Source organism: Cervus canadensis, chromosome 13, assembly GCF_019320065.1.
Source record: "Cervus canadensis isolate Bull #8, Minnesota chromosome 13, ASM1932006v1, whole genome shotgun sequence".
NCBI lineage: Eukaryota > Metazoa > Chordata > Mammalia > Artiodactyla > Cervidae > Cervus > Cervus canadensis.
The window spans coordinates 43,437,424-43,463,424 of NC_057398.1; the positions used below are offsets into that span (position 1 = coordinate 43,437,424).

Below are 26,001 nucleotides of genomic sequence, written 5' to 3' on the forward strand. Positions count from 1 at the left end.
TTTAAGAATTCTCTGTATATTCTGGATACTAGTCAATTTTCAGTTACTTATGTATTTTGATATTATGCTCCCAGTCTGTGATTTGTCCTCTCACTCTCATAACAGTGTTTTTCACAGATCCCAGAGATTTAATTTTAATAAACTGACATCAATTTTTTCTTTCATGCCTTTAGTGTTGAATCTAAAAATATATCACCAAACCAAAGATCATCCAAATTTTCTCCTGTGTTATTCTCTAAGAATTTACAGTTTAGCATTTTACATTTAGGTGAATGATCCATTTTGAGGTAATTTTTAAAAAAGGTGTAAGGTCTGTATCTAGATTCATGTTTTTCTTCCATTTTTTGAATGTGGGTCTTCAGTTCTTTCAGTAACATTCTTGGGGAAGACTATCCTTTCTCCATTGACTTTTGCCCTTTGTCAAATATAAGCTGACTACAAATTTATGTGGATATAATTCTGGGCTCTGTATTCAACTCATGTATTTACGTATTTTCTTATCAGTATTATACTATTTTGATTACAATAGCTTATATGCAGAATACATCATGCGAAATGCTGGGCTGGATGATGCTCAAGCTGGAATCAAGATTTTTGGGAGAAATAGCAGTGACCTCAGATATGCAGATGACACCAACCTAACAGCAGAAAGTGAAGAGGAACTAAAGAGCCTCTTAATGAAGGTGAAAGAGGAAAGCAAAAAATTGGCTTAAAACTCAACATTCAAAACACTAAGATCATAGCATCTAGTCCCGTGTGTGTGTGTGTGTGTGTGTGTGTGAATCGCTCAGTCATGTCCAACTCTTTGTGACCCTATGGTCTCTAACCTGTTAAGCTCCTCTGTCCATAGAATTTTCCAGGCAAGAACACTGAAGTGGGTTGCCATTCCCTTCTCCAGGGGATCTTCCCAACCCAGGGACTGAACCCAGGTTTCCCACATTGCAGTCATATTCTCTACCATCTGAGCCACCAGGGAACCTGATCACATTCAGTTCAGTTCAGTCGCTCAGTTGTGTCCAACTCTTTGCAATCCCATGAATTGCAGCACGCCAGGCCTCCCTGTCCATCACCAACTCCTGGAGCTTACTCAAACTCATGCCCATCGAGTAGGTGATGCCATCCAGCCATCTCATCCTCTGTCGTCGCCTTCTCCTCCTGCCCCCAATCCCTCCCAGCATCAGGGGCTTTTCCAATGAGTCAACTCTTCTCATGAGGTGGCCAAAGTATTGGAGTTTCAGCCTCAGCATCACATTACTTCATAGCAAATAGATGGGTAAAAAATGGCAACAGTGACAGACTTTATTTTCTTGGGTTCCAAAATCACTATGGATGGTGACTGCAGCCATGACATTAAAAGACACTTGCTCCTTGGAAGAAAAGCTATAACAAACCTAGATAGCATATTAAAAAGCAGAGACATCACTTTGTCTACAGAAGTCCACTTAGTCAAAGCTATGATTTTTCCAGTAGTCATATAAGGATGTGATAGTTGGACCATAAAGAAGGCTGAGTGCCAAAGAAATGATGCTTTCAAACCGTGGTGCTGGGGGAGACTCGACTTTGGACTGCAAGGAGATCAAATCAGTCAATACTAAAGAAATCAACCCTGAATATTCATTGGAAGGATTGATGCTAAAGCTGAAGCTCCAATACTTTGCCCACCTGATGCAAAGAGCTGACCCATTGGAAAAGACCCTGATGCTGGGAAACACTGAGGCAGGAGGACAAGTGGGCAACAGAGGATGAGATGATTGGATGGCATGACCTACTCAATGGATAAGAGTTTGAAGAAGCTTCAGGAGATGGTGAAGGATAGGGAAGCCTGGCGTGCTGCAGTCCATGGGTTTGCAGAGTTAGACACGACTGAGCGATTGAACATGAACAGAGTCCTCTGACTTTGTGGTTTTTTTTCAGTATTGTGGTAGTTATTCTGTGTCATTTGTCCTTTCCATAAATTTTAGAATTAATTTCTCAATATCCACAAAATAATTTGCTGGGATTTTCATTTGGACTATGTTAAATCTATAGATCTAATATTGAAGAACTAACTTCTTCACAATATTCTCTTCCTATCTCCATACATGAAATATTCCCTGCATTTATCATGATCTTTATTTTTTTCAGCAAATAACTGAAATTGCTTCAGTATTTTCCCCATATTAATCTTGTGTATATTTTGTTAGACTTAAATCTATATGTAATAGCATTAACTTTTTGTGCTAATGAAATGGCATTGTGTTTCTAATTTCAAATTCCATTTGTTTATTGCTAATATATAATAAATCAGTTGACTTCTGTGCATTAACCTTATATACTGCAACTATATTATTGCAGCTTATTAAGTTTAAGAGCTTTGTTGCTGTGATTGTTGATTCCTTGTGATTTTCTACATAGAAAATCATGTCATATGTGAACAAAGACAGTTTTAGTTCTTCCTTACCAATTTCCTCCCCAATTTGTATATTTTTTTTTACTTTATTTTTTAATTGAAGGATAACTGCTGTACAGAATTTCGTTTTCTAACAACAACATGAATCAGCCATAGGTGTACATATGTCCCTCCCTCTTGAGCCTCTGTTCCATCTCCTTCACCATCCCACCCCTCTAGGCTGATACAGAGCCCCTGTTTGAGTTCCCTGAGACATACAGCACAGTTTGTGCATGTTTAATTTCCTTTTCTTGTCATTATATTAGCTAGGTCCTTCAGTAAGATGTTGAAGAGAAGTAGTGAGAGGGAACATCTGAGAGAGAAACCATCTATTAGTAGTATTTCACTGTTAAGTATGATATGAGCTGTAGGTTTTTGGTAAATGTGTTTTATCAGTAAGATGAGGAAGTTCCTCTCTACTCCTAGTTTGCTGACAGTTTTTATCTTTGAATGAGTGCTGGATTTTGTCACATTTTTTCTGCTTCTATTGATAAGAGTATATGATTTTTAAACAGTTGATTACGGAATGTTGAACTAGCATTGTGTACATGGAATAAATTCCACTTGGTTGTGCTGTATACTTCTTACTAGACAATTGTTGGATGCCATATATTCTAATTTATTGAAAAATTTGCAGCTGTAGTTCATGAGAGACATTTGTTTGCCTTTCCTGCAGTGACATCGTCAAGTTTGGGTATTAAAGTAATGCTGGGTTCATAGACTGAGTTATTCATAGGAAGTAGGCCCTCTGCTATTTTCAGGAAAAATAGTAAAAGAAAAAAAATTGGTGTAATTTCTCCCTTAAATGCTTGCTGGAATTCCTCAGTGAATTCATCTGGGATTTTGCTATTTTGGAAGGTTATTTGTTTTATATTTAAATTCTTTTGTTGAATAGATGGCTTAATCTTTAATAATAGATACAATCCTATTCATTAACACACATAGGCATAGTCATATTAATTACTTTTTGGGTGAGTTTTGGTAGATTGTGTCTTTCACAAAGCTTATGCATTTCATGTAGTTTTTCATATTCGTGGGCATAGAGTTGTTCACAACATTCCTTTCTTATCAAATTAAGGTCCATGTGATCAGTGGTAATGGTTCCTCTTTTATTTCTGCTATTAGTAATTTGTATCTGCTCTCTAACTAGAGGGGCTTCCCTGGTGGCTCAGACTGTGAAGAACCTGCCTGCAATGCAGGAGACCTGGCTTGATCCCTGGGTGGGGAAGATCTTCTGGAGAAGGGAATGGTCACCCACTCCTGTATTCTTGCCTGGACAGAATTCCACGGATTGAGGAGCAAGTTTATCAACCTTACCGATTTTTTTCCAACAACCAGCTCTCAGTGTCATTGTATTTCTCTATCACTTTACTGTTTTCAGTTTCACTGATTTCTGCTCTAATTTTTATTTTCTTCTGGGTTTTTTCTAGTTTTCTAATATTAAATTTAAATTATTGACTTTAGGTTTTCTTAATGTATGTATCAATGCATGTATTTATAAACTGCCAAGCACAACTTTCACTGCATCCACAAATTGTGATAACATGCATTTTCATTTAACTTGAAATATTTTACAATTACTCTTGAAACTTTTTTTTGACCCATACATTATTTAGAAATGTGTTGGTTAACTCTAAGTATTTTGTTGTTTTCCATCTATCTTTCCACTACTGGTATCTAGTTTAATCCCACTGTGGTCTGGGAATATTTCATATAATTTCCATTAAAATTGTTTTAAATTTGTTAATGTGTATTTTGTGGCCCCGAATGTGTTCTTTCTTAGTGCGTTCCATGGGAATTTGAGGAGAAGGTATATTCTGCTGATATTGGATGAAGCAGTTTATGATATCAATTAAATCCAGAGGATTAATGGCACTCTTTGGTTCAGTTATGTTCTTACTGATTTTCTGTCTGTTAGATCTGTCAATCAATACAGAGGTGTGCTGAAGACTACAACTATAATGGTGTATTTGTCTATTTCTCCTTGTAGTTCTATCAGTTTTTGTCTCATATTTTGATGCTACTGTGCACACACATTAAGGATTGCTATGTCTTCATGAATAATTGATCTCTTTATCATTACATAATGTTGCTCCTCATCTCTGATAATTTTCCTTGATCTGGAGCTGGCTTTGCCGGAAATTAATACAGCTACTCATTGACTACGCTAAAGCTTTTGACAGTGGTTCACAATGAACTGTGGAAAATTCTTGAAGAGATGGGAATACCAGACCACCTGACCTGCCTCCTGAGAAGCCTGTATGTAGGTCAAGAAGCCACAGTTAGAACCGGACATGGAATATGGACTGGATCAAAATTGGGAAAGCAGTACATCAAGGCTGTATATTGTCACCCTGCTCATTTAATTATATGCAGAGTACATCATGTGAAATTCTAGAATCAAGATTTCTGGGAGGAACATCAATAACCTCAGCTATGCAGATGACACCATCCTTATGACAGAAAGTGAAGAGGAACTAAAGAGCCTCTTGATGAAAGTGAAAGAGGAGAGTGAAAAAGTTCGCTTAAAAGTCAACATTCAAAAACCAAAGATAATGGCGTCTGACCCCATCACTTCATGGCAAACAGATGGGGAAACAATGGAAACAGTGAGACTTTATTTTCTTGGGCTCCAAAATCACTGCACCCAGTGACCACAGCCATGAAATTAAAAGACACTTGCTCCTTGGAAGAAAAGCTATGACAAACCTAGAGAGCATGTTAAAAAACAAAGATATCCCTTTGCCTACAAAAGTCTGTACAGTCAAAGCTATGGTTTTTCAAGTAGTCATGTATGGGTGTGAGATTTGGACCATGAAGAAGGCTGAGTGCCAAAGAAATGATGCCTTTGAACTGTGGCCAAAGAAATGATGCCTTCGAACGGTTGGAGAAGACTCTTGAGAGTCCCTTGGACAGTAAGGAAATTAAACCAGTCAATCCTAAAGGAAATCAACCCTGAATATTCATTGGAAGGACTGATGCTGAAGCTGAAGCTCCAATACTTTGGCCACCTGATGAGAAGAGCCGACTCATTGGGAAAGCCCCAGAAGTTGAGAAAGACTGAAGGTAGGGAAAGGGGATAACAGAGGACAAGATGGTTGGATGACATCACCGATCCAATGGACATGAGTTTGAGCAAGTTCCAGGAGATGTTGAAAGACAGGGAAGCCTGGCATGCTGCAGTCCATGGGGTTGCAAAGAGTCAGACACAGCTGAGCAACTGAACAATAACAACTCCACCTATCTTTTGACTAGCATTAGCATCCCTTTACTTTCTCCATTGCTTTACTTTACTTTTAATCTGTACCTCTGTCTTTATACTTAACATGAGTTTCTTAATACATAATTAGGTCTTTGTTTTCATTCACTCTGACACTCTCTCCCTTTTAATTGGTGTATTTAGGCCCCCACTATTTAAAGAGATAGTAATATAGCTGGATTAATATTTGCCATATTTTTTTCACAGTTTTCTATTTGTTGCCATTGCTCTGATTCTTTTCCTTTTCATTATTTTTTCTATTTTTCTACCTTCTATGTTTCCCATTGAGAATTTTTACTATTCCTTTTGTTCACTTTTCTTAACATATTAATTCTATTTTATTTTAAACTTTCCTTTCGGTTTGCAATATATATTTACATCTAATCAGACTCCTCTTTCAAATCACACTATACTACTCCATTCAATTACCTTATAATAGATTATTCCCAATGCCTTCTCCTTTCTGTACCTTTAAACTGCTTTTACTCATTCCACTTACCTTAATCTATAAGCATAGAACACACTGTTGCTGTTATCATTTGAATGATAATTAAAAATAAAAAAATAGATCTGAGTTTCTGATCTATATCATTTCCTTCCTTCTGAAGATTTTCTACATTTCTTTCAAGTTTCCTGATGACAAAGTTCCTCAATTTTTGTTTTTCTGAGACAGTGTCCATTTCTCCTGTGCTTATAAAGGATCAGTTTGCTGGATAGAATTCTAAAGTTTTGTTTTGTTTTTTTCTTTCAACACAAAATATTTCACTCTACTCTCTTGCTTATATGACTTCTAAAGAAAAGTCTGATGCAATTGTTAATCTCTTTCCTCCCTATGTAAAGTGCTTTTTTTCCTCTGGCTTCTTTGAAGATTTTCACTTTGTTTCCACTTTCTGAAATTTGAATGTGTTATGTCTAGGTTTAGATGTTTTGATATTTACTCTGGTTGGTGTTCTCTGAGCTTCCTGGCTCTCAGTTAGCTATTAATTTTCAGAAATAATGGGTCATCACTGCTTCAAATATTTCTTCTCTTCTTGCTCTCTTCTTTGTCTTTCTGGTATTCCTATCATATGTATGTGACCCCTTTAGTAATTATTTCACAGCTTTTGTCTTTTTCATCCTTTTCTCTTTGCATTTGGGCTTTGGAAATTTCTACTGACATTTTTTCAAGCTCACTGATTATTTGCTTGGCCATGTCCAGTCTATTTATGAGTGTACCAAATGCACTCTTCATTTAATGTTAAGGCATTTTTTATTCTAACATTTTCTTCTGACTCTTAGACTCTTCGAGTTTCTAGATTTCTGCTTATACCTCTATTCTTTATTCCTTTATGTTGCTCATTTCCTCCATTAGAAGCCTTAGCACATTTTTCATATTTGTTTCAAATCCTTGGTTTGCTAATTTCAACATCTTTCCCATATTTGAGTCTGATTCTGATGCTTAATGTGTCTCTTTGAGCTGCTTTTTTTTCTTTTACTCTATGTGCAATTTTTTGTTGAAGCCAGACATCATGTATTGGGTAAAAGGCCCTGAGGTAAACAGGGGTTTACTGTATCGTTTTATGCATATCTAGCTAGAGGTTAAGCTGTATTTACTGCTTTCTTTTCTTATATCGGAGGATAAACTTTCCTCTGCTTTCCTTGTTTTTGTCTCCCCAGTTGTCTTCAGGTTTCCCTTAGGCTGTTAAAACACAACATTATTTATTTATTTTTGGTTGTGCTGGCCTTCATTGCTTCAAGGGCTTTTCTCTAATGTGGCAAGTGGCGAGGGCTGGGGCTGCTCTTTGTCGAGGTGCACAGGCCTCTCACTGCAGCGGCTTCTCTAGGGCTTCTGGGCTTTAGTAGTTGCATTCCCGGGCTCTAGAGCACAGGCTTAATAGCTGTGGCACACGGGGACTGGCATGAGGGCTCTTCCTGACCAGGGATCACACACATGTCTCCTGCATTGGCAGGTGGACTCTTGTCCACTGAGCCACCGGGGAAGCCCTCTATTAGGCTTGCTAAGTAAGGACTGAGATGCGCAGTTTTTTCCTTTGCAGTTCCCTCTTGTTTAGACTGTTAATCTTGTGGTTGGTGCAGAGGGAGTGGGAGCATGACTGTGGTTCTAGGATTAGATGCCGTTCTTTTCCCAAGCCTGTGCTCTGGGGCTGTAATCTTTACAAATTCCTCTCCAACTTTTTTTTTTTTTTCCTCACTTGGGTGAGACCAGGATTAGAATTTGGTATTTCCTTTTCTTTGTGTTGGTGAGGTTCCCATATAACTCTGATCAGTTTCTCTTAAAGGCAGCTTTTGTTAGGAGGATGAAAATGTTCTGAGAGTATTTGAAAATAGTTCCTTTTTCCCTTCCCTTCAGAGATGTATAAAGGGATTTCTCTTCGAACTTCACTGTGAGAATCTGGTAGAATTGGAGGTAAAACTCACAAGTGTGTGGTGTCCCCTCAAGACCGGGCTCCCTTTGAATCTTAACTTTCAAGTTTGTCTTCTCTGAATCTCCAGCAATTTGTCAATTACAGGTTAAGTTTCTTACCCAGTATTGGTTCCTTGGAGGTTTCTGCTCTTGGGTTTCTAGTAGGTTGTGATTCTCTGTATTCACCTCTCTGTCTCTCCAGTTTTGGGGACTCACAGCATCTTGCCTAGTGACCTCATTCTGAGATGAATGTAAGAAAAATTGTTGATTTTCAGTTTATTCAGCTCTTTTTCATATTGTGAGATTGTGAGTGACAATTTCCAAGATCTGTCAATGCTGGACTGGAAGTCTTGATTCAGTTTTTAAAACTATTATTGATTTTTCTTACTGTATATGTAAACACATTAAATTTTAATTTTAAAACAGATTAGCATAAAAAGATAAAATCAACAGAATTTCAGCATTCATAAATAAACTACTGTTGATATTTATGTATATATCTTTCAGTCTTCTCCCTACACATCTGCCTGTCCCTCTGTCTTGTCTATCTATCTAGCCACATATCTATCCATCCACCTACCTATCTATTTATTTATGCGTCTTGCAACAACCGAAGAATTAAAATGGACCTTTGGACCTAAGAATGTAAGATTGTATGCAAATATGTGGTCATATTACCTTTTAAAAATTGTTTGAAAACTTAATAGGTAAAAATATAAATGTTTCCCATTACATTTTTTACTTCTTTGATATTTTCTCACTGATGTATGAGTTCTACAGATAAATAAGATTACTCCTTTTTTATATGTGATAACATATAATATCATTCACCTTGTTTCTCTATTTTATTTTGAGCTCTGCATTGCTTTTGAACCTAAATTAAAGAGACTGAGTTGATGGTTTTGTGTGATAAACGAAAGTCTGGAGTAACTTAAGCTGAATCATGAATATAACAAGTTAGTGAAAATAATAAATTGAAAATCAAAATTATGGATAAAATAATAGAGTGTTAATACTATGGAAGTTAATTTAGCATCAGTATATAATGAAACCCTCTACTGTCATGTAACAGAATACTAATACAGTAATGAGGATAAACAAATTACAACTATATACAATAATATGAAAGACTCTCAAAAGAAGATGTTTGAATATGAAAAAAGTGACATTAATAATTCCATTTATATAAAGACAAAAATAAGCAAATCCATGGTATGAGAAGGTACCATGGTATCCATGGTATGAGAAGGTACCACTGACTGAGGCAGCAGTGAGTGGAATGGTCTCTGGCAGGGCTGGCTCTGGGATCCTGGTGTCTTTGTTGTTGTTCAGTCACTCAGTTGTGTCTGACTCTTTGTGACCCCATGGACTGCAGCATGCCAGGCTTCCTTGTCCTTCACCATGTCCTAGAGCTTGCTCAAACTCATGTCCATTGAGTCGGTGATGCCGTCCCACCATCTCATCCTCTGTTGTCCCCTTCTTCTCCTGCCTTCAATCGTTTCTAGCATCAAGGACTTTTCCAATCAGTTGGCTCTTCTCAGCAGGTGGCAAAAATATTGGAGCTTCAGCTTCAGCATCAGTCCTTCCAATGAATATTCAGGGTTGATTTCCTTTAGGATTGACTGGTGTGATCTTCTTGCAGTCCAAGGGACTCTCAAGAGTCTTCTCCAGCACCGTAGTGTGAAGGCATCAATTCTTTGGCACTAGGCCTTTTTTTATTGTCCAGCTCTCACATTTGTATATGACTACTGGAAAAACCATAATTTTGACTAAATGGACTTTTGTAGGCAAGATAATGTTTCTGCTTTTTAAAATGCTGTCTAGGTTTGTCACTGCTTTGCCAGTCAAGGCTGGTGAACTGGTTCTGTTCAATTCATGAAATTTCATTGTGCACTTAAGCTTCGTGCAATTATCTGTATGTAGGCCATCCTTTAGAAAATTATTATTGAGATACAATTGACATATAACATTATATTCACTTCAGGTGTACAACATAATGATTCAATATGTGTATATATTGCAAAATGATATTACAATATACATATATATTGCAAAACCAGATAATAAGTCTATTTAACATTCATCACCACACAGTTTAAACTTCTTTCCTCATGATGAGTATTTTTAAAATCTACTGTCTTAGCAACTTTTCAATATACACTTTGGTATTAGTGACTAAATATGATTCTGCCCGTAAGTGAAATGATATTGTATTGGTCATTCTCTAGCCTATTTCACATGCCCATGCTGTCACAAATGGCAAGATTTCATTCTTTTCATGACTGAGTTATAAATGTGTTTGTGTATGTACATATGCGTACACACTTACATATGTACACACATAAGGGACACTCATTTTACCACACTTTTTATTGTTCTTAACAGATGTCATGTGCATGTCAGTGCCCAGTCATGTCCCACTCTTTATGCAGCCCCATGGATCACAGCTCACCAGGCTCCTCTGTCCATGGGATTTTCCAGGCAAGAATAGAATACTGGAGTGGGTTGCCATTTCCTCCTCCAGGGGATCTTCCTGACCCAGGGATTGAACCCACATACTTCTCTTGCATCTCCTGCATTGGCAGGCAGATTCTTTACCACTGTGCCAGCTGGGGAGCTACAGATACTGCATTATTGTATGAACTGAAGGGGTTTGTGTCAGCCCTGTGTCAAGCAAATCTATCAACACCATTATTCCCGCAGTACTTGTGCATTCTGTGTCTTTGAGTCACAGTTTGGTAATTCTCACAATATTTCAAAGTTTTTCATTATTGTTATATTTGTTATGGTGATCTGTGATCTTTGACACTATTACTATGACTTGCTGAAGGTTCAGATGATGGTTAGCATTTTTGAGCAGAAAGTATTTTTAAATGAAGGCATGGACATTAGTTTTCAGATGTCATGCTATTGCACAGTTAATAGATCACCGTATCATGTAAACATGACTTTTATATATACTGGTAAAGCAACATTCTGTATGATTTGTTTATCGTGGTGCTCTAGAACTAAACCTACACTATTCCTGAGGTACGCCTGTGTCCCACATTTTCTTTATTCACTCACCCATCAATGAACACTTAGGTTGCATCTATTGTAAATAATGCTGCATTGAACATGAGGGTGCTTTTTTAAGTTCATGTTTTCATTTACTTTGGATAAATACCCAAAAGTGGAACTGCTGGATCATACTGCAGTTTTATTTTTAATGTTTTGAGTAACCTCCTTACTGTTTCCATAGTGGTTGCACCAATTTACATTCCCACCAAGACAATGCACAGAATTACTTTTGCTCCATATGCTCACCAACACTCATTATCTCATCTTTTTAGAGCTGCCATTCTAACTGGTGTGAGGTGCTCTTTCATTATGAATTTGGTATGCATTTCTAGTATGTATGGTATACTTCAATACACATTTTAAAAAAATATCTGTATCTTAACCTAATACCAGGTTCCCCCCTACCCTCCACAACAAAAATGTGCCAAGGGGATGCCTGCCATAGTGTATATGCAAGAATATTTATAATTGTGGTCTTGTGCTTTATAGTTTGGGGTATAAATAATGTTCACCCACAGTACTGTCTCAAAGTATAACCCTAGAGCTCCCACAGGTCACTATGGATTTCCAATGTGAGAGAAGAGGTGATTCACTCTATATGGCTGACTGTACCTTGCACATATGAATATGCCCAGAATTAAACTGGCCCAGGTTCCCTACATTCCATCTCTTTAGATCAACTTTCAAAGTCATGGTTAACTAACTTGATGGCGGGAGTCCTTTCACAAAGAACACATATATAAAATCATCATATTGTACACTTTAAGTATCTTACAATTTAGTTTGTCAAGTACACCTCCATGAAGATGAAAAAATGTAACTAACAAACAAAAAACCAAAGTCAGTGCTAAGGATATAAAATTGCACCAACGTAGGGCCGTGAGGAACAAGTTTGGTTCCAGATATCAGCACCATTCTACTTTGAAAGGCCAGTTCACTAGACTTTTTTTCCCTCCATGATAGTTGTATTTCCTTAGAATCACTTAGCTCTAATTCAGTAGGTTATAAAAACTTTGAATCTTATTGAACTTCTCAAACTTTTTATGCAAATCTATAACCTCTTCTTGAGACACTTTTAAACCCCAAATTTTAATGGGCTTTGTATATACACACACATACTCCACCGGAATTCTCTACACTAATTTATGAAAGAAAGAAAAAGATTTACAGGAAATGCATACAAAATTTCAGACAAACTCTCTGATCTTCAAGAAATTATAATCTTAAAATATTAAAACAAGTACTAGGAAGTTAGTGTCAATGAAACTCTTCAGCACTGTGACAAACAGAATTTTTACTTCAGTTTAACTAGTCGCTCAATGGAGAAGGAAATGGCAACCCACTCCAGGATTCCTGCCTTGAGAATATCGTGGATGGAGGAGCCCGGTGGGCTACAGTCCAGGGGGGCAAAGAGTCGGACACAAATGAGCAACTTGGCACCCAACTAGTTGCTCGAACTCAGTTAATATAGACTAAGATGTTAGATCATTGCCGACTCAATGGACATGAATTTGAACAAACTCTGGGAGACAGTGGAGGAGAGAGGAGCCTTCTGTGCTGCAGTCCATGGGGTCGCAAAGAGCTGGACATGACTTAGTGACTGAACAACAAGAATCCATTAGCCCTTGAAGGGGCTTTATAAAAGTATCAAAACACTAAATACACAAGTCAACCCGAATCCCAAATTATCTTTGACATTTGTTACAATTTGGTCTATTTCCCCTACTATTATCTTGAGTACAGTAAGTCCCCTACATATAAATGAGTTCCGTTCCAAGAACACCTTGGGAAGTCTAATTTTTTTCGTTAAGTCCAACATTTTTAGCCTATGTACCCAACTAACAAACACCACTGGCTATCTAGTACTGCACTGTAACAGGTTTACAACACTTTGCACACAAATAATACATAAAAACAAATAAAAAATAAAGAAAGCATTTTTAATCTTACAATACAGTATCTTGAAAGGTACAGTAGAACAGTACAACAACTGGCATGTAGGGCTGGCATCAAGTGAACAGGTAAGAAGAGGTACTGACTGGAGGAGAGAGAGGAAGTGGGAGATGGTAGAGCTGAAGGACTGTCAGCAATAAGAGATGGTGGGCAAGCTGAAATTGCATTCATGCCTAAAGTTGATGGCAAAAATTCTGGTTCCTTGCTGGATTCAATCCTATCTTGTTGAAAAAATGATCCAGGGATGTCTGGGTAGTAGCTCTTTTTTTCTCATCATAGATGACATGGTAGCACTGGATTTCATTCTGAACGGCTGCTATAATCTTCATATACCATTCTGTGTTTGGGTCCTGTGCCTCAAAAGCTAACCGTGCCTTCTCAAATAAAGAAAATCCCCCTGCCATTTCCTGTGTTGTAAATCTCTTGTTCACTAGTTACTTCTTCTTTCTCTTGTTCCTCTTGGTCCTTTCTCTGGGCTCCAATTCCATCAGGTTTTCATCAGTAAGCGCCCCGTGCTGCGCAGCAAGGAGTTCAGTGAAGCTGCCCTCTTGTAGATCGATTAATAGCTTGAAATAAACATACTGTACTAATGTACTGTATACATTACTGTACAGGAAAGCACACAAAATCACAACCACTATCCATCAGAGGATGCGTGCATGTGACAATGTACGCCAGACGAGTGAACTAACTTACATGTTCAGACATGAGGGCGCACATTCTCAAGTTTGCAACTTGAAGGTTCATATGTAGGGACTTACTGTAGTTAGTGTTTGACAATTCTGCTTGGAGTCCTTAATAACTGAAGAGTCCTTCTCAGTGTTATGACTTTTTTTTTCAGGAGTAAACATGGACATATTTAGGGAAGCTAAATTTATTTCAAAAAGGTATTAAATGCAATAAATGAGTATATTGTGTTAAGTGACTTCATTTTACAAAAATCACATTACATATATTTTCTACATCTCTAAGTATAAACTCGTAATATTTTATAATATTCTAAGTATACTTTAAAGATTCTGAGCTTCTTTTTGAGATTTCTCCTTCCTGACTATATTTCTGACTGTTTCCAACCTATTTTAATTAAATAAATGGCAGCATCAAACCAGATCAAATCAAAGCAAACCAAACAAAATGCAATATAGTATATCACCTTGACTTAAACTAGTAAAAGCTTTTCTAGTTTACTAAGTAAACTAGTTAGTAAAATTAGTAAAAATTAGTAAAAAAGTTTACTAAGGATTAATTGTTCTCTGCTAAGGTTTAACAGTAGGATTATGCAAGAGGAAATAAAATTTAAAAAATCAATAAATAGTACTGCTAGGATAACTCCATTTTTTTTAAACAAAGATACTTAAAATATTCATAAATCTAAAGCAATACAGGAAAAATATAATTATATAGCTTAAAAGTGTTTTAATTAAATTGTGTTATAAATCTGTGAAATTTGAATAGTCTTTTATTCCAATGAGAATATTAATATCTATACTTTAAAAACATGCAGTAGTGTGTTCACAATTTTGTAATAAGACTTTTTCAAAACCAAAATAAAAATAAGGACATTTTTGTAGGTATAGTTATCTTTGAAAGTTCTTCTTCTTATTGTTTAACTAACACTACAGTCAATGAATAGAAATATAGCTTGTGTATTTTGCTGGGGAAATAGTCATTAAAAGCTCTTTTAGGAGTGTCTTGCGTAACAATCCTGGCAGCATCACCTCTGTCAATTAATGCTCAGTAAGCACTCAGAATTCTAAAATCCAGACACAAGGCAGGACCTGTGTGATTGATACAGCCTCCTGACAAGTGTCATTACTTCACATGTACCTGCAACCACTTAAAAAACATTTCTTTAATGGGATACAAAGTTGTAATATAAAAAATAAATAACTGAAGGTAGGGTTGGATTAGGTGCATTCCATTCTCAGAAACATGCAGATAACCCAAAGCTCTATTTTTCTTTTCCTTCTAGGAAATAAACAGTAACCAAGAATTGCATAACATGTTCATTTTAAGAGATATAAAGCCCCGCAGAAGCATCCACAAATTGAATAAGGGAAATGGAACTAACAGCTTCAGGGTGGTTTCTGCCTCCAGGTGCTCTTTGGGAGGACATTCTAACTGAACATATAGTGAAGGGTACAGCAGGGGCCCCCTGGGGATGGGGAACATTCATATGTGCCTTGCTCTGTGGAGAATGAGGACTGGAGCCTACTCACAGTGGTTACAGGGCACATAGAAGGCATGGGACTGGCTGAGTATTTCCTGGGCGACTGAACTGGCAAGTGTGTTGAGGTGGGATCAATTTACATGATCTGAGAGCATGAGTTTTTTCTGTGGAATAGATGTGGGCAGAGAATGGGATCTGACATGGAGCAAGTCCTCTTGAGTTGCCAAGAGTCATCAGATTCAAACTAGGTTAGAGATGGGCCATCAGATGTCCAGGAGCATAAAGTGTACGAACATGAGGACATAACTTATTAACCAGTTTCTAGAGATGGCTTAAAACAAGCAAAAATCCTACTTTATATCCTTGCAATACTTATGCATGTGACCTCACAATTCTTTTTACACTATGAGCAATTAAACTCAAGCTGAATTTTGAGACAGTTAAGTCTCAATTCTATTTTTTGTGAATTCAAAAAAATTTCATATGAAATCTGACAGTTGGATTAATATCTAGAATTTAAATATATATAAAATTTTAATTTTAATCATATATATATATACATATATATAGACATATGTATACAAACCTTTGGAAAACAGACCTATTTTGGCCAGTTCCCACAGGTAGTTGAGAGGAAAATTTTAAGATATTCTCAAAGAATCTTAATTCATCTCTTGCTGTGATCCTGTTATTTGATAATACTATATAAATATCATTCTCTAGGTCTGTGTTTAAAGATATATGCTCATAACCATTGTTTAACTCCTTACACAAAGATTTCTGGTATTAATCAAGGTTGTTTGTTATTTGTTACTCTGGCTTATATGGTTTAACATTACTATTACTATAACATTACTGGATAAGTAAACCAGGTAAGTTATTGTATGTATATTCAATGACCAGTTACATCAATAGAAGTATGAGCTGAACTGAAGCAGAGCCACCTAAAATGTTTCCATTAAAGCTGACACTCAAGGCAGGCTATTAGTAGGTTTTAAAAAAGAAACATTAGTGGAGGAATAACATTTTAACTCATACTTTTACTATAAATTCAGAAAAAATGTAGATTGGAAGCCATGCAAAACTACTTTGTTGCAGACTTCTTTCCTTCAAGTATGAAAGTATCAAGCACCTCAGAAGCAAAAAGTGAGTATGCAAGTAATGTCATGTTGGAAAAATGCAGTCATATAAATTAAATACTATACTATTGAACTCTAGTCACTTTATATAAAAGTGGCACTCTTCTCCTAAATTCACCAAGACTTCGGGGGTGGGGGGAAAGGAGTGACTACATTCTCCCTCTACTTTCCAAAGGCTGAAATTATGAATTCAGACAATGTTGGTGCATGTGATGCTCACCACAGGTCTGTGTACATCCCAGAACGCTCTCTCTTGACTATCAAGGATCTTCCTTTCAATCTTGTCTCTCTTCTTGTCCACTCTGTTGACATCACAACAATGAACAGTAAGCAGTGTTAATCACAGTGCCTCTGTGGACAAAAGGCCACGACTTGAACAAATCTTCCAAAGACTCACAAGGACTCACTTTGCTTGTGCTTCTGCTTGCATAAAAATGAACTCCCACTTCCGGGCAAATGCTCTCTGTAGCCTGGCCAAACTCTCCTGTAAAATATACCATGGAGAAGACATTCTGGAGCTCAGCCTTACTGTGCTTCCTTCTAGTTTATCTACCATATGTGAAAAGTGAAAGTGGAAATCGCTCAGTCGTGTCCAACTCTGCGACCCCATGGACTACACAGTCCATGGAATTCTAATTCTCCAGACCAGAATATTGGTGTGGGCAGCCTTTCCCTTCTCCAGGAACTCTTCCCAATCCAGGGATCAAACCCAGGTCTTCCACATTGCAGGCGGATTCTTTACCAGCAGAGCCACAGGGAAGCCCCAAAGCTATCTGTTTCTGCCCAGTTGTACCATATGTACTTACCAAGAAAACAAATCAAAGTTTCTTGGAGTAAGTGTACTTGGAATGATAAGTCATGCTCACTAAATGCAGCTAATCCTCAAATTAACAGTCATAGAGGACATAGGAAAGCCTATTACAAACATCAATATTAGTGAATATAACAAAAAACCCCCAATACTAAACTTACATTAAAAAGTGCTCAAGAGTAATCCATTGGATTTTTCTCTGCCCATTTTACTGAACAAGAAATCAATATATTTCTACTACTGATTCAATAAGTTTATCTGGTTTTTGAGAAAAATGTAAACCTTTGGCCCCCTACTACCCATTTATAGATAGTGCCTTAAGTTTAGTTAATCAGAAGATAGCAATCATCTAATTACAGATTACATGAGGTCAATTTAATCTACTGATGGTGACCAACCTAAAGATTTTCCAAAAACCATTTTCCCAGTGTAAACACTCTTTAATTCTCTAAGTTTGGATATCTTCATTATATATAGTATATGTATGTACCCACATACATATATATATATAACATATACATATGTATATGTATACACATAAAGATTTTGGGCTTCCTGGTGGCTCAGTGGCAAAGAATCTGCCTGCCAACACAGGAGATGCGGGTTCGATCTCTGGGTCAGGAAAATCCCCTGAAGAAGTAAATGGAAACCCACTCCAGTATCCTTGCCTGGCATAAATCCCATGGACAGAGAACCCTGGAGGGCTACATTCATGGAGTCACAAAGAAACACAACTTAGTGACTAAAAACAAATGACAACATACATAAAACTTTTACATTAAAGTCAATTTTAGCAAATAACACATACTTCCTACTTATTCTCCGAATTTGTGTATTTAGAATTTCATCATCATCACTGTGAATGATGAGAGGAAGTAAGCAAGTAAGGGATATAGTAATTATGCTGTCCCTCCCTGGAAATCTGATCTTTAAGATTCATGAATGTAGAAAGTTCAGAGTGCCCAGAAATGACCATAGGCCTTATTCTTGCTCATCTTACGCCTTTCTTTGCCAGGAAGTCCTTGGTACTTACAGCTTCATAGTCGGCCAGCTCCAGCCTTGCTTTGTTTTGCATTGTTCTTTTGCAGAGGTAAACCGCTGAAAGGGGGAAAAAAACACAATCATTTCTTGCCTGCTCATTTACACTGAGGCACTAAAAATAAAAAAAACAGAGCATTATAAACCAAAGCATATTGGTCTTTGTCATTTTTCCGCAAGTTGTAAATTTCTGATTTTATCATTTTTTTGGACGAAACAAATAATCTGTAACATCATTACTGAAATTCAGTGAAGAGAAAGTGTTAGTTGCTCAGTGGTGTCCAACTCTGTGTGACCCCAAGGACTGTATCCTACCAGGCTCCTCTGTCCATGGAATTCTACAGACAAGAATACTGGAGTGGGTTGCTATTCCCTTCTCAAGGGGAATCTCCTCAACCCAGGAATTGAACCCAGGTCTCCTGAATTACGGGCGGATTCTTTACTATCTGAGCCACTCAAACACAGTGGCAATTTTAAAAGGTGCTATAAGAAATAGACACGTTTAGAACCTTGGTTACCATTTCATAAATCATTAAAAGTTCTCTCAGGGTACTGTCCTAGCCTCTAGACAGGATTTAACCTCCAAAAAGCGCTCAGCAAGTGCTCAGTCATGTTCCAGTGATTCCATTCTATGAAATTCCTCTTGACACATTTTAACTCCAAGGCATTTCATCTGGTGGTTTGAACTGAACAGTCAGTCAGCTGGGCAGAAGAATTCTAGGTCCTTTCTTTAAACTAAGCAGAGATGCTATTCTTTCCCAGCTGGTAAACTATATCTAAAAGAGAAAGGTTTATGATGGCTTTGCAATTCTGGCCCTTTGCCTCCCATGCCAGGAAATCAGCCTGAGGAATAGTACTGGAGCTTGACAAACAGCATGGTGATTGGGGAGTACAGTGTGTTATCACTTACTTTTATGATAACAGGTGCCCTAAGCGTCACAGAGAAGCTAAGGAGCAACAGCAGGAGACTGAGCAGCCTTGGAATAATATTTCTAGGCTTGAAGAGACTTTAACAAGAACCTGACACCTTAGACTTAGCATGAAAGCATAGCTCAGGTCAGTCACAGAAAACTTATCTTGCCAGAATTTGTTCTATAACAATGATAGAAATTCAAAGGCACAGCACATTTGTTTTTATTTTGTTGTTATTGCTCAGTGCTAAGTCATGTCCAACTCCTTGCAATACCAAAGACTGTAGCCCATCAGGCTCCTCTGTCCGTGGGATTTCCCAGAGAAAAACACTGGAGTGGGTTGCCATTTCTATGTCTGGGGGATCTTTCTGACCCAGGGATGAAACCTGTGTCTCCTGCATCGCAGGTGGATTCTTTAGCACTTAGCCACCAAGGAAGCCCCGCAATTGGTGTGTGTTGTGTTTTAGTCACTAAGTAGAGTCCGACTCTTGCGACCCCCACGGACTGTAGCATGCCAGGCTCCTCTGTCCATGGGATTCACCAGGCAAGAATACTTAAGTGGGTTTCCATTTCCTTCTCCAGGGGATCTTCCTGACCCAGGAATTGAACCCAGGTCTCCTGCATTGCAGGCAGATTCTTTACCAACTGAGCTACAAAGGAAGCCCCACATTTGGTATATGTCTTTAATAGCTGAGAAAAGTAGCAGCTATTCAATATATTATTGAAAGTCTTTACTGAATGCTCTGCTAAGTTAGATATCAGCAATCTTCTATTTATCTCACTTTTTCGTGCGTTGAAAACTTGCCCCATAACTTGTGACCTTGACTGGACAAATACTGTCACTCTCTGGAACTCAGCTGCCTCATCTTTAGCTGAAATGGTCAAATTGGATGACCTCTCAGGTTCCCTCCAGCTCTGAAATTCCATTACTGGACAAAGTCATGATTTCACACTGACATGGACATTCTGAGTCAAGGAAGAGTTGAAGGGCATGCAATTGGTATGCAAAAAGAAAATCTGGATCCCTGCCAGGTGCTCAAGTTTACTCTTTGACTTCACCTTTCTTCAGGGTTCCCACAAGAGCTTTTGTCTAGTGTGATTTAAAACAATCTAAATCTCCTTCAAAGGGGACGACAGAGGATGAGATTGTTGGATGGCATCACTGACTCAATGGACATGAGTTTGAGCAAGCTCCAGAAGATGGTGAAGGACAGGGAAGCCTGGCGTGCTGCAGTCCATGGGGTTGCAAAGAGTCGGACACGACTAAGCGACTGAACAACAACAAAATCTCCTTTCTGTTAAGAGAATGTAGAAACAAAATACTAAAGTCCCCACAACCTCTCCTTGCTCAAGGAAAATGTGAAATCCGACATCCAAATTTCTTGTTAAGCAGGTGTTAATTACAAGAAAAATTTTTTGGCAAATCACTTGGACTTAGAAGTATTCTTATTTCAGCTCCATGCCACAAAAAATTTCTATTATCTATCCAGAAAGCCATAGGACATAGAATAGTTAGCACCTAGGTATGAAGTTTCTGTCTCTTAACTTCCCAGGCTGAGAAAATTTCAAAGACCAAAAACTGGCTGAACAATAGTCTGCACCTTACCAGCCACTCTATATTAAAACAATGAAAAATAATGCCTCTGTTGTTGATTTGTGTATTCACTAAGATTTTTTTTTCAGCGTTAATTACTAGACTTGAGAAAATCGAGTCTTCATGAAATAGTATTGCTAATTCATAGATGGACTGCAGCATGCCAGGCTTCCCTATCCTTCACCATCTCCCAGAGCTTGCTCAAACTCATGTCCATTGAGTCAGTGATGCCATGATCTTACTTTTTTGAATGTTGAGTTTTAAGCCAGCTTTTTCATTCTCCTCCTTCACCTTCATCAAGAGGCTCTTTAGTTCCTCTTCGCTTTCTGCTATTAGGGTAGTGTTATCTGCATATCTGAGGTTATTGATAGTTGATACAGCAATCAAATATCTTCATTCCAGCTTGTGCTTCATCCAGTCTGGCATTTCTCATGATGTACTCTGCATATAAGTTAAATAAGCAGGGTGACAATATATAGCCTTGATGTACTTCTTTCCCAATTTTGAACCAGTTTGCTTTTCCACGTCTGGTTCTAACTGTTGCTTCTTGACCTGCATACAGGTTTCTAAGGAGGCAGGTAAGGTTTGTCTATTAGTACTTATATTCCAACTAATTGTAAAAGACCCTGATGCTGTGAAAGATTGAGTGCAGGAGCAGAAGAGGGCGACAGAGGAGGTGATGGTTGAACAGTATCACTGACTCAATGGACATGAGTTTGAGCAAACTCTGGGAGATAGTGGACAGGGAAGTCTGGCGTGCTACAGTCTAGGGGGTCACAAAGAGTTGGACATGACTTAGCAACTGAACAACAATATTATAAATTATCTCATTTATATGAGATCATTTTTTTTTTAATTTTTAAATTTTCCCTTTCATTCTTTGATCATCAAAATGTCTACATAAGGATTGTAAGCAGTCTTTTATTTTCATGGCCACCACAATTAACCATTTTTCTTTAGTAAAACTTTAAATGAAATAAATGTGCTTCCTGTAGTTATTAAGCCTAAGCAAAATGGGAAGTTTGGTTGTACACTGACATTGTCAAAGCCCTTTTTATTGTTGTTGTTTAGTTGCTACGTTGTGTCCAAACCTTTTACAACCCAATGGACTGTAGCCTGCCAGGTTCCTCTATCCGAGGGATTCTCCAGGCAAGAATACTGGAGTGGGTTGCCACTTTTTCCACTAGGGGATCTTCTCCGCCAGGGATCAAACTTGCCTCTCTTATGTCTCTTGGATTGGCAAGTAGTTTCTTTACCACTGAACCACCTGGGAAGTCCCAGAGCCTTTCTATATAGGCTAAAGGTCCTCAAAACATCCTGGAGGAAATAGAGCATTGGCTGAATATTTTGGGGCACAACGCATCATTATGCAAGATAATGCAAGTTCTGGACACTTTTCATTGTTAAATTGTTAAAAGTTCCTTATGTTGAGAACATGTCTGCCTTTCTGCAGTTGGCATACATTGGTCTCAGTTGCCCCTAGGATGAGATGAGTGAGGCATTTGCCTACAGGGTAAGTTTGCTGCTGCTGCTAAGTCACTTCAGTCGTGTCCGACTCTGTGCGACCCCATAGATGGCAGCCCACCAGGCTCCCCCGTCCCTGGGATTCTCCAGGCAAGAACTCTGGAGTGGGTTGCCATTTCCTTCTCCAATGCATGAAAGTGAAAAATGAAAGTGAAGTTGCTCAGTCGTGTCTGACTCTTAGCGACCCCATGGACTGCAGCCTACCATGCTCCTCCGTCCATGGGATTTTCCAGGCAAGAGTACTGGAGTGGGGTGCCATTGCCTGCTCCACAGGGTAAGTCTAGAGAGTGCCAAAAAACCCACTAATCAAGAAAAAATAATAATACTTTAATGTAACGTATGCAAAAACAAAACTTCAAAAATTCTACAGTGGACAAAATATAAAAGTGTTCAGTAAGGACATGCTCCAGCAGGGCCAGGATTTGGGTGAAGTGAGTGAGGTGAGTCATAAAAGCACAGCATCAGTGCCTGTCTTTACGGGGAATTTCAGTTTCTTGAGGTCCACATCCTATTTGAACACTGGAGACTGCACCCTTAAAAGGAGCCAGATGAAAGATGGTGGTTGGTGTGTGTTCATCTGCAGGAATTTCAATGTGCATTGTTTGCTTATAATACCAGTGAACTTCCCATCTCTCGCTTCTGTTTGAGTTTTCTACCACAACTACGGTCTCTGCTTCTTACCACAGTTCTCTTAAAAACTTCCTTGTGTCTTGGCCTCCAGCTCTCATTGCAATCCCTTTATACTAGATGATTCTTAATGTAAATACATGGGAAATTCATTCCCAACTCCATTTTAATTGGATTGGATTATTTTTTTTTTGTACTTGGGTGAAAAAAATCAGAAGTCTCACACAACTTAATTTTCAAAGAGTGGTGTTTTTTTCATAAACCTTTAGTTCATATTGGCTTGTCTTAGTAACTAAACACAATCAACATATTCTACAAAACCAAGGTAACCATGGAAAAGTGTTTCTCCATATAAATTGGCCTGTAGAAGTTTATGTTCTGCACAGGCTTTCCAGTAAGTTTAAATTGGTGATGAAAACAGACATTAGATATTGACAGAATATAAGAAGCCATTCTTTAAATCTTCTTTAATCAATAAGTTACTGTCTGTCCCAAGCTGTCTCAGAAAAAACAGGTAAGTAATCCTATTATTTCTGTTGGGCCTTCCAACCCAACTACAGCATCAACATCCTCTTTATAAGAAAGTGTTCATGCTTTATAAATGTTCTTTAAACAATCAGTGGTGGGAAATTCAAAGTTGGATAATTTGAATTGCTTCTATACTTGTACATAAAAAGAAAAATCACAGAAAACAAAGCATCATTACCTATAGGAGTGGTATAGTGTCTGAGATCATTATCATTTCACTTTCTCTTTATCTCTAACCTTTTATTGAATATCTTATTGCTCACTTGTATAATAATACACTTGCATATTAATCTTCACTTGTATAATAATCCAAGCAAATGAGACATAAACAGGTATACGTTTATTCAGGGAGAAAAAACAAACAGAATAATAAAGACTGTGACTACTTTTAGTTAAAAATTAAATGCTCTCCAGGTTTGAGAGAAAGTTTAGATGATGACTCTCATTAAATAGAATCTGACAAGAGCTAATGTTAAACTGAATGACATTAATAATTTTGAGATGACTGACTTTGAGAGATGTTCCATAAATTATTTTCTGTGTAAGCCATGCCATTTCCTTATGTTTAGCACTAAAACATTAATCTATTATGAAGTGTTGAAATATGAACTGCAACTGTAAACACTAACATATTTATGAAAAACACAAAAGATGTATTGAGAGAACATTAAGAATTAGAATTGCTTTTATGCAAGAAACAGGGAAAGTGCATCTGTCAGTAAATAATGATGACAAGTGAAAACAATTTTGATCTATTAAGTATGAGAGGAACAATACCAGTTTTCTTAGGCATATTATTTTTGGTTCATTCAACAATTCTAGAGAGTCAGTATTATTATTATTTTTTTCTTGAAAAGCAAGCAGACAGGCTCAGAGATGTAACAAGCCTTGCCCAAAGTCACACAGTTGGTATGTCGCTGTGACATACCAACTGAGTTCAGGTCTGTCTGCCTCCATCACCTGGGTTTTTCTCCATGAGCTCCTTCTTGGATGTCCAGGTGTTTTCTTCACTAGTATGCCATACTCTTTGGTGAAATAATTCCCAGCACCATCCCAGGTTAGAACTGGATGTGGAACAACAGACTGGTTCCAAATAGGGAAAGGAGTACGTCAGGGAGGTACATTGTCACCCTGTTTATTTAACTTATATGCAGAGTACATCATGAGAAATGCTGGGCTGTATGAAGCACAAGCTGGAATCAAGATTGCTGGGAGAAATATCAATAACCTCAGACATGCAGATGACACCACCCTTATGGCAGAAAGCAAAAAACTTTCACTCTTGATGAAAGTAAAAGAGGAGAGTGAAAAAGTTAGCATAAAACTCAACATTCCGAAGACTAAAATCAGGGCATCTGGTCCTATCACTTCATGGCAAATAGATGGGGAAACTGGAAACAGTGACAGACTGTATTTTGGGGGGCTCCAAAATCACTGCAGATGGTGACTGCGGCCATGAAATTAAAATATGCTTGCTCCTTGGAAGAAAAGTTATGACCAACCTAGACAGCATATTAAAAAGCAGAGATATTACTTTACCAACAAAAGTTCATCTAATCAAAGCTATGGTTTTTCCAGTAGTCATGTATGGATGTGAGAGTTGGACTATAAAGAAATCTGAGTGCTGAAGATTTGATGCTTTTGAACTGTGGTGTTGGAGAAGACTCTTGAGAGTCCCTTGGACTGCAAGGAAATCCAACCAGTCCCTCCTAAAGGAAATTAGTCCTGAATATTCATTGGAAGGACTGATGTTGAAGCTGAAACTCCAATACTTTGGGCACCTGATGCAAAGAAATGACTCATTTGAAAAGGCCCTGATGCTGGGAAAGACTGAAGGAAGGAGAAGGGGATGACAGAGGTTGAGATGGTTGGATGGCATCACCGACTCAATGGACATGAGTTTGAGTAAACTCCAGGAGTTCATGATGAACAGGGAGGCCTGGAGTGTTGCAGTCGTAAAGAGTCAGACACGACTGAGTGACTGAACTGAACAATCCCAGGATGGACAAAATACTCCACAAAGTTCTCTAACCCAGATATACCAATCAGAAAGTTTTGTTTTGTTTTTTAGTAACTTCTTTCTTCAAGTGTCTCAATTTTGAAGAATGTGTACCCTGAAAGTGTTAGTCGCTCAGTCGTGTCCCAGTCTTTGCAATCCCATGGACTATAGCCTGCCAGGCTTCTCCATCCATGGGGTTTTCCAGGCAAGAACACTGGAGTGTGTTGCCATTTCCTTCTCCGGGTGATCTTCCAGACCCAATAATTGAACCTGGGTCTCCTACATTGAGAGCAGACTCTTTACCGTCTGAGCCACTAGGGGAGTATACCCTATTGTGTACCCCGGATGAAAAAAAAAAGCAACATTCCCACCACTAGAAAAGCATCTATTCTATTAATTGTTAAGTACTCTGGTTTTTAGATTGTTTTCCGTAAGTTATGTTAGTTTGAATTTTTGGTTGGCACATGACCACTTGGATGAACTATGAAATCCAAGTTCGACAAAAATGAGGGATGACTTCATTGGTTTTTTACAGACTTTCCTATGGTTTTCTTAC

General features: G+C 37.9%; 1 protein-coding gene across 5 annotated transcripts in view; it reads right to left on the reverse strand.

Moving 5' to 3' along the window:
- RGS7 (regulator of G protein signaling 7) overlaps positions 1 to 26,001 on the reverse strand; it is a 458,444-nt gene that overhangs the window by 65,339 nt on the left and 367,104 nt on the right. For all 5 annotated transcript variants that reach the window (XM_043485427.1, XM_043485425.1, XM_043485428.1 and 2 more), the window contains exons 7-9: positions 18,258 to 18,322; positions 16,821 to 16,897; positions 16,634 to 16,715 (exon numbers count right to left, since the gene is read on the reverse strand). In XM_043485427.1, the coding sequence (XP_043341362.1) occupies positions 16,634 to 16,715; positions 16,821 to 16,897; positions 18,258 to 18,322 (224 nt within the window). The remainder of the gene's footprint in view (positions 1 to 16,633; positions 16,716 to 16,820; positions 16,898 to 18,257; positions 18,323 to 26,001) is intronic.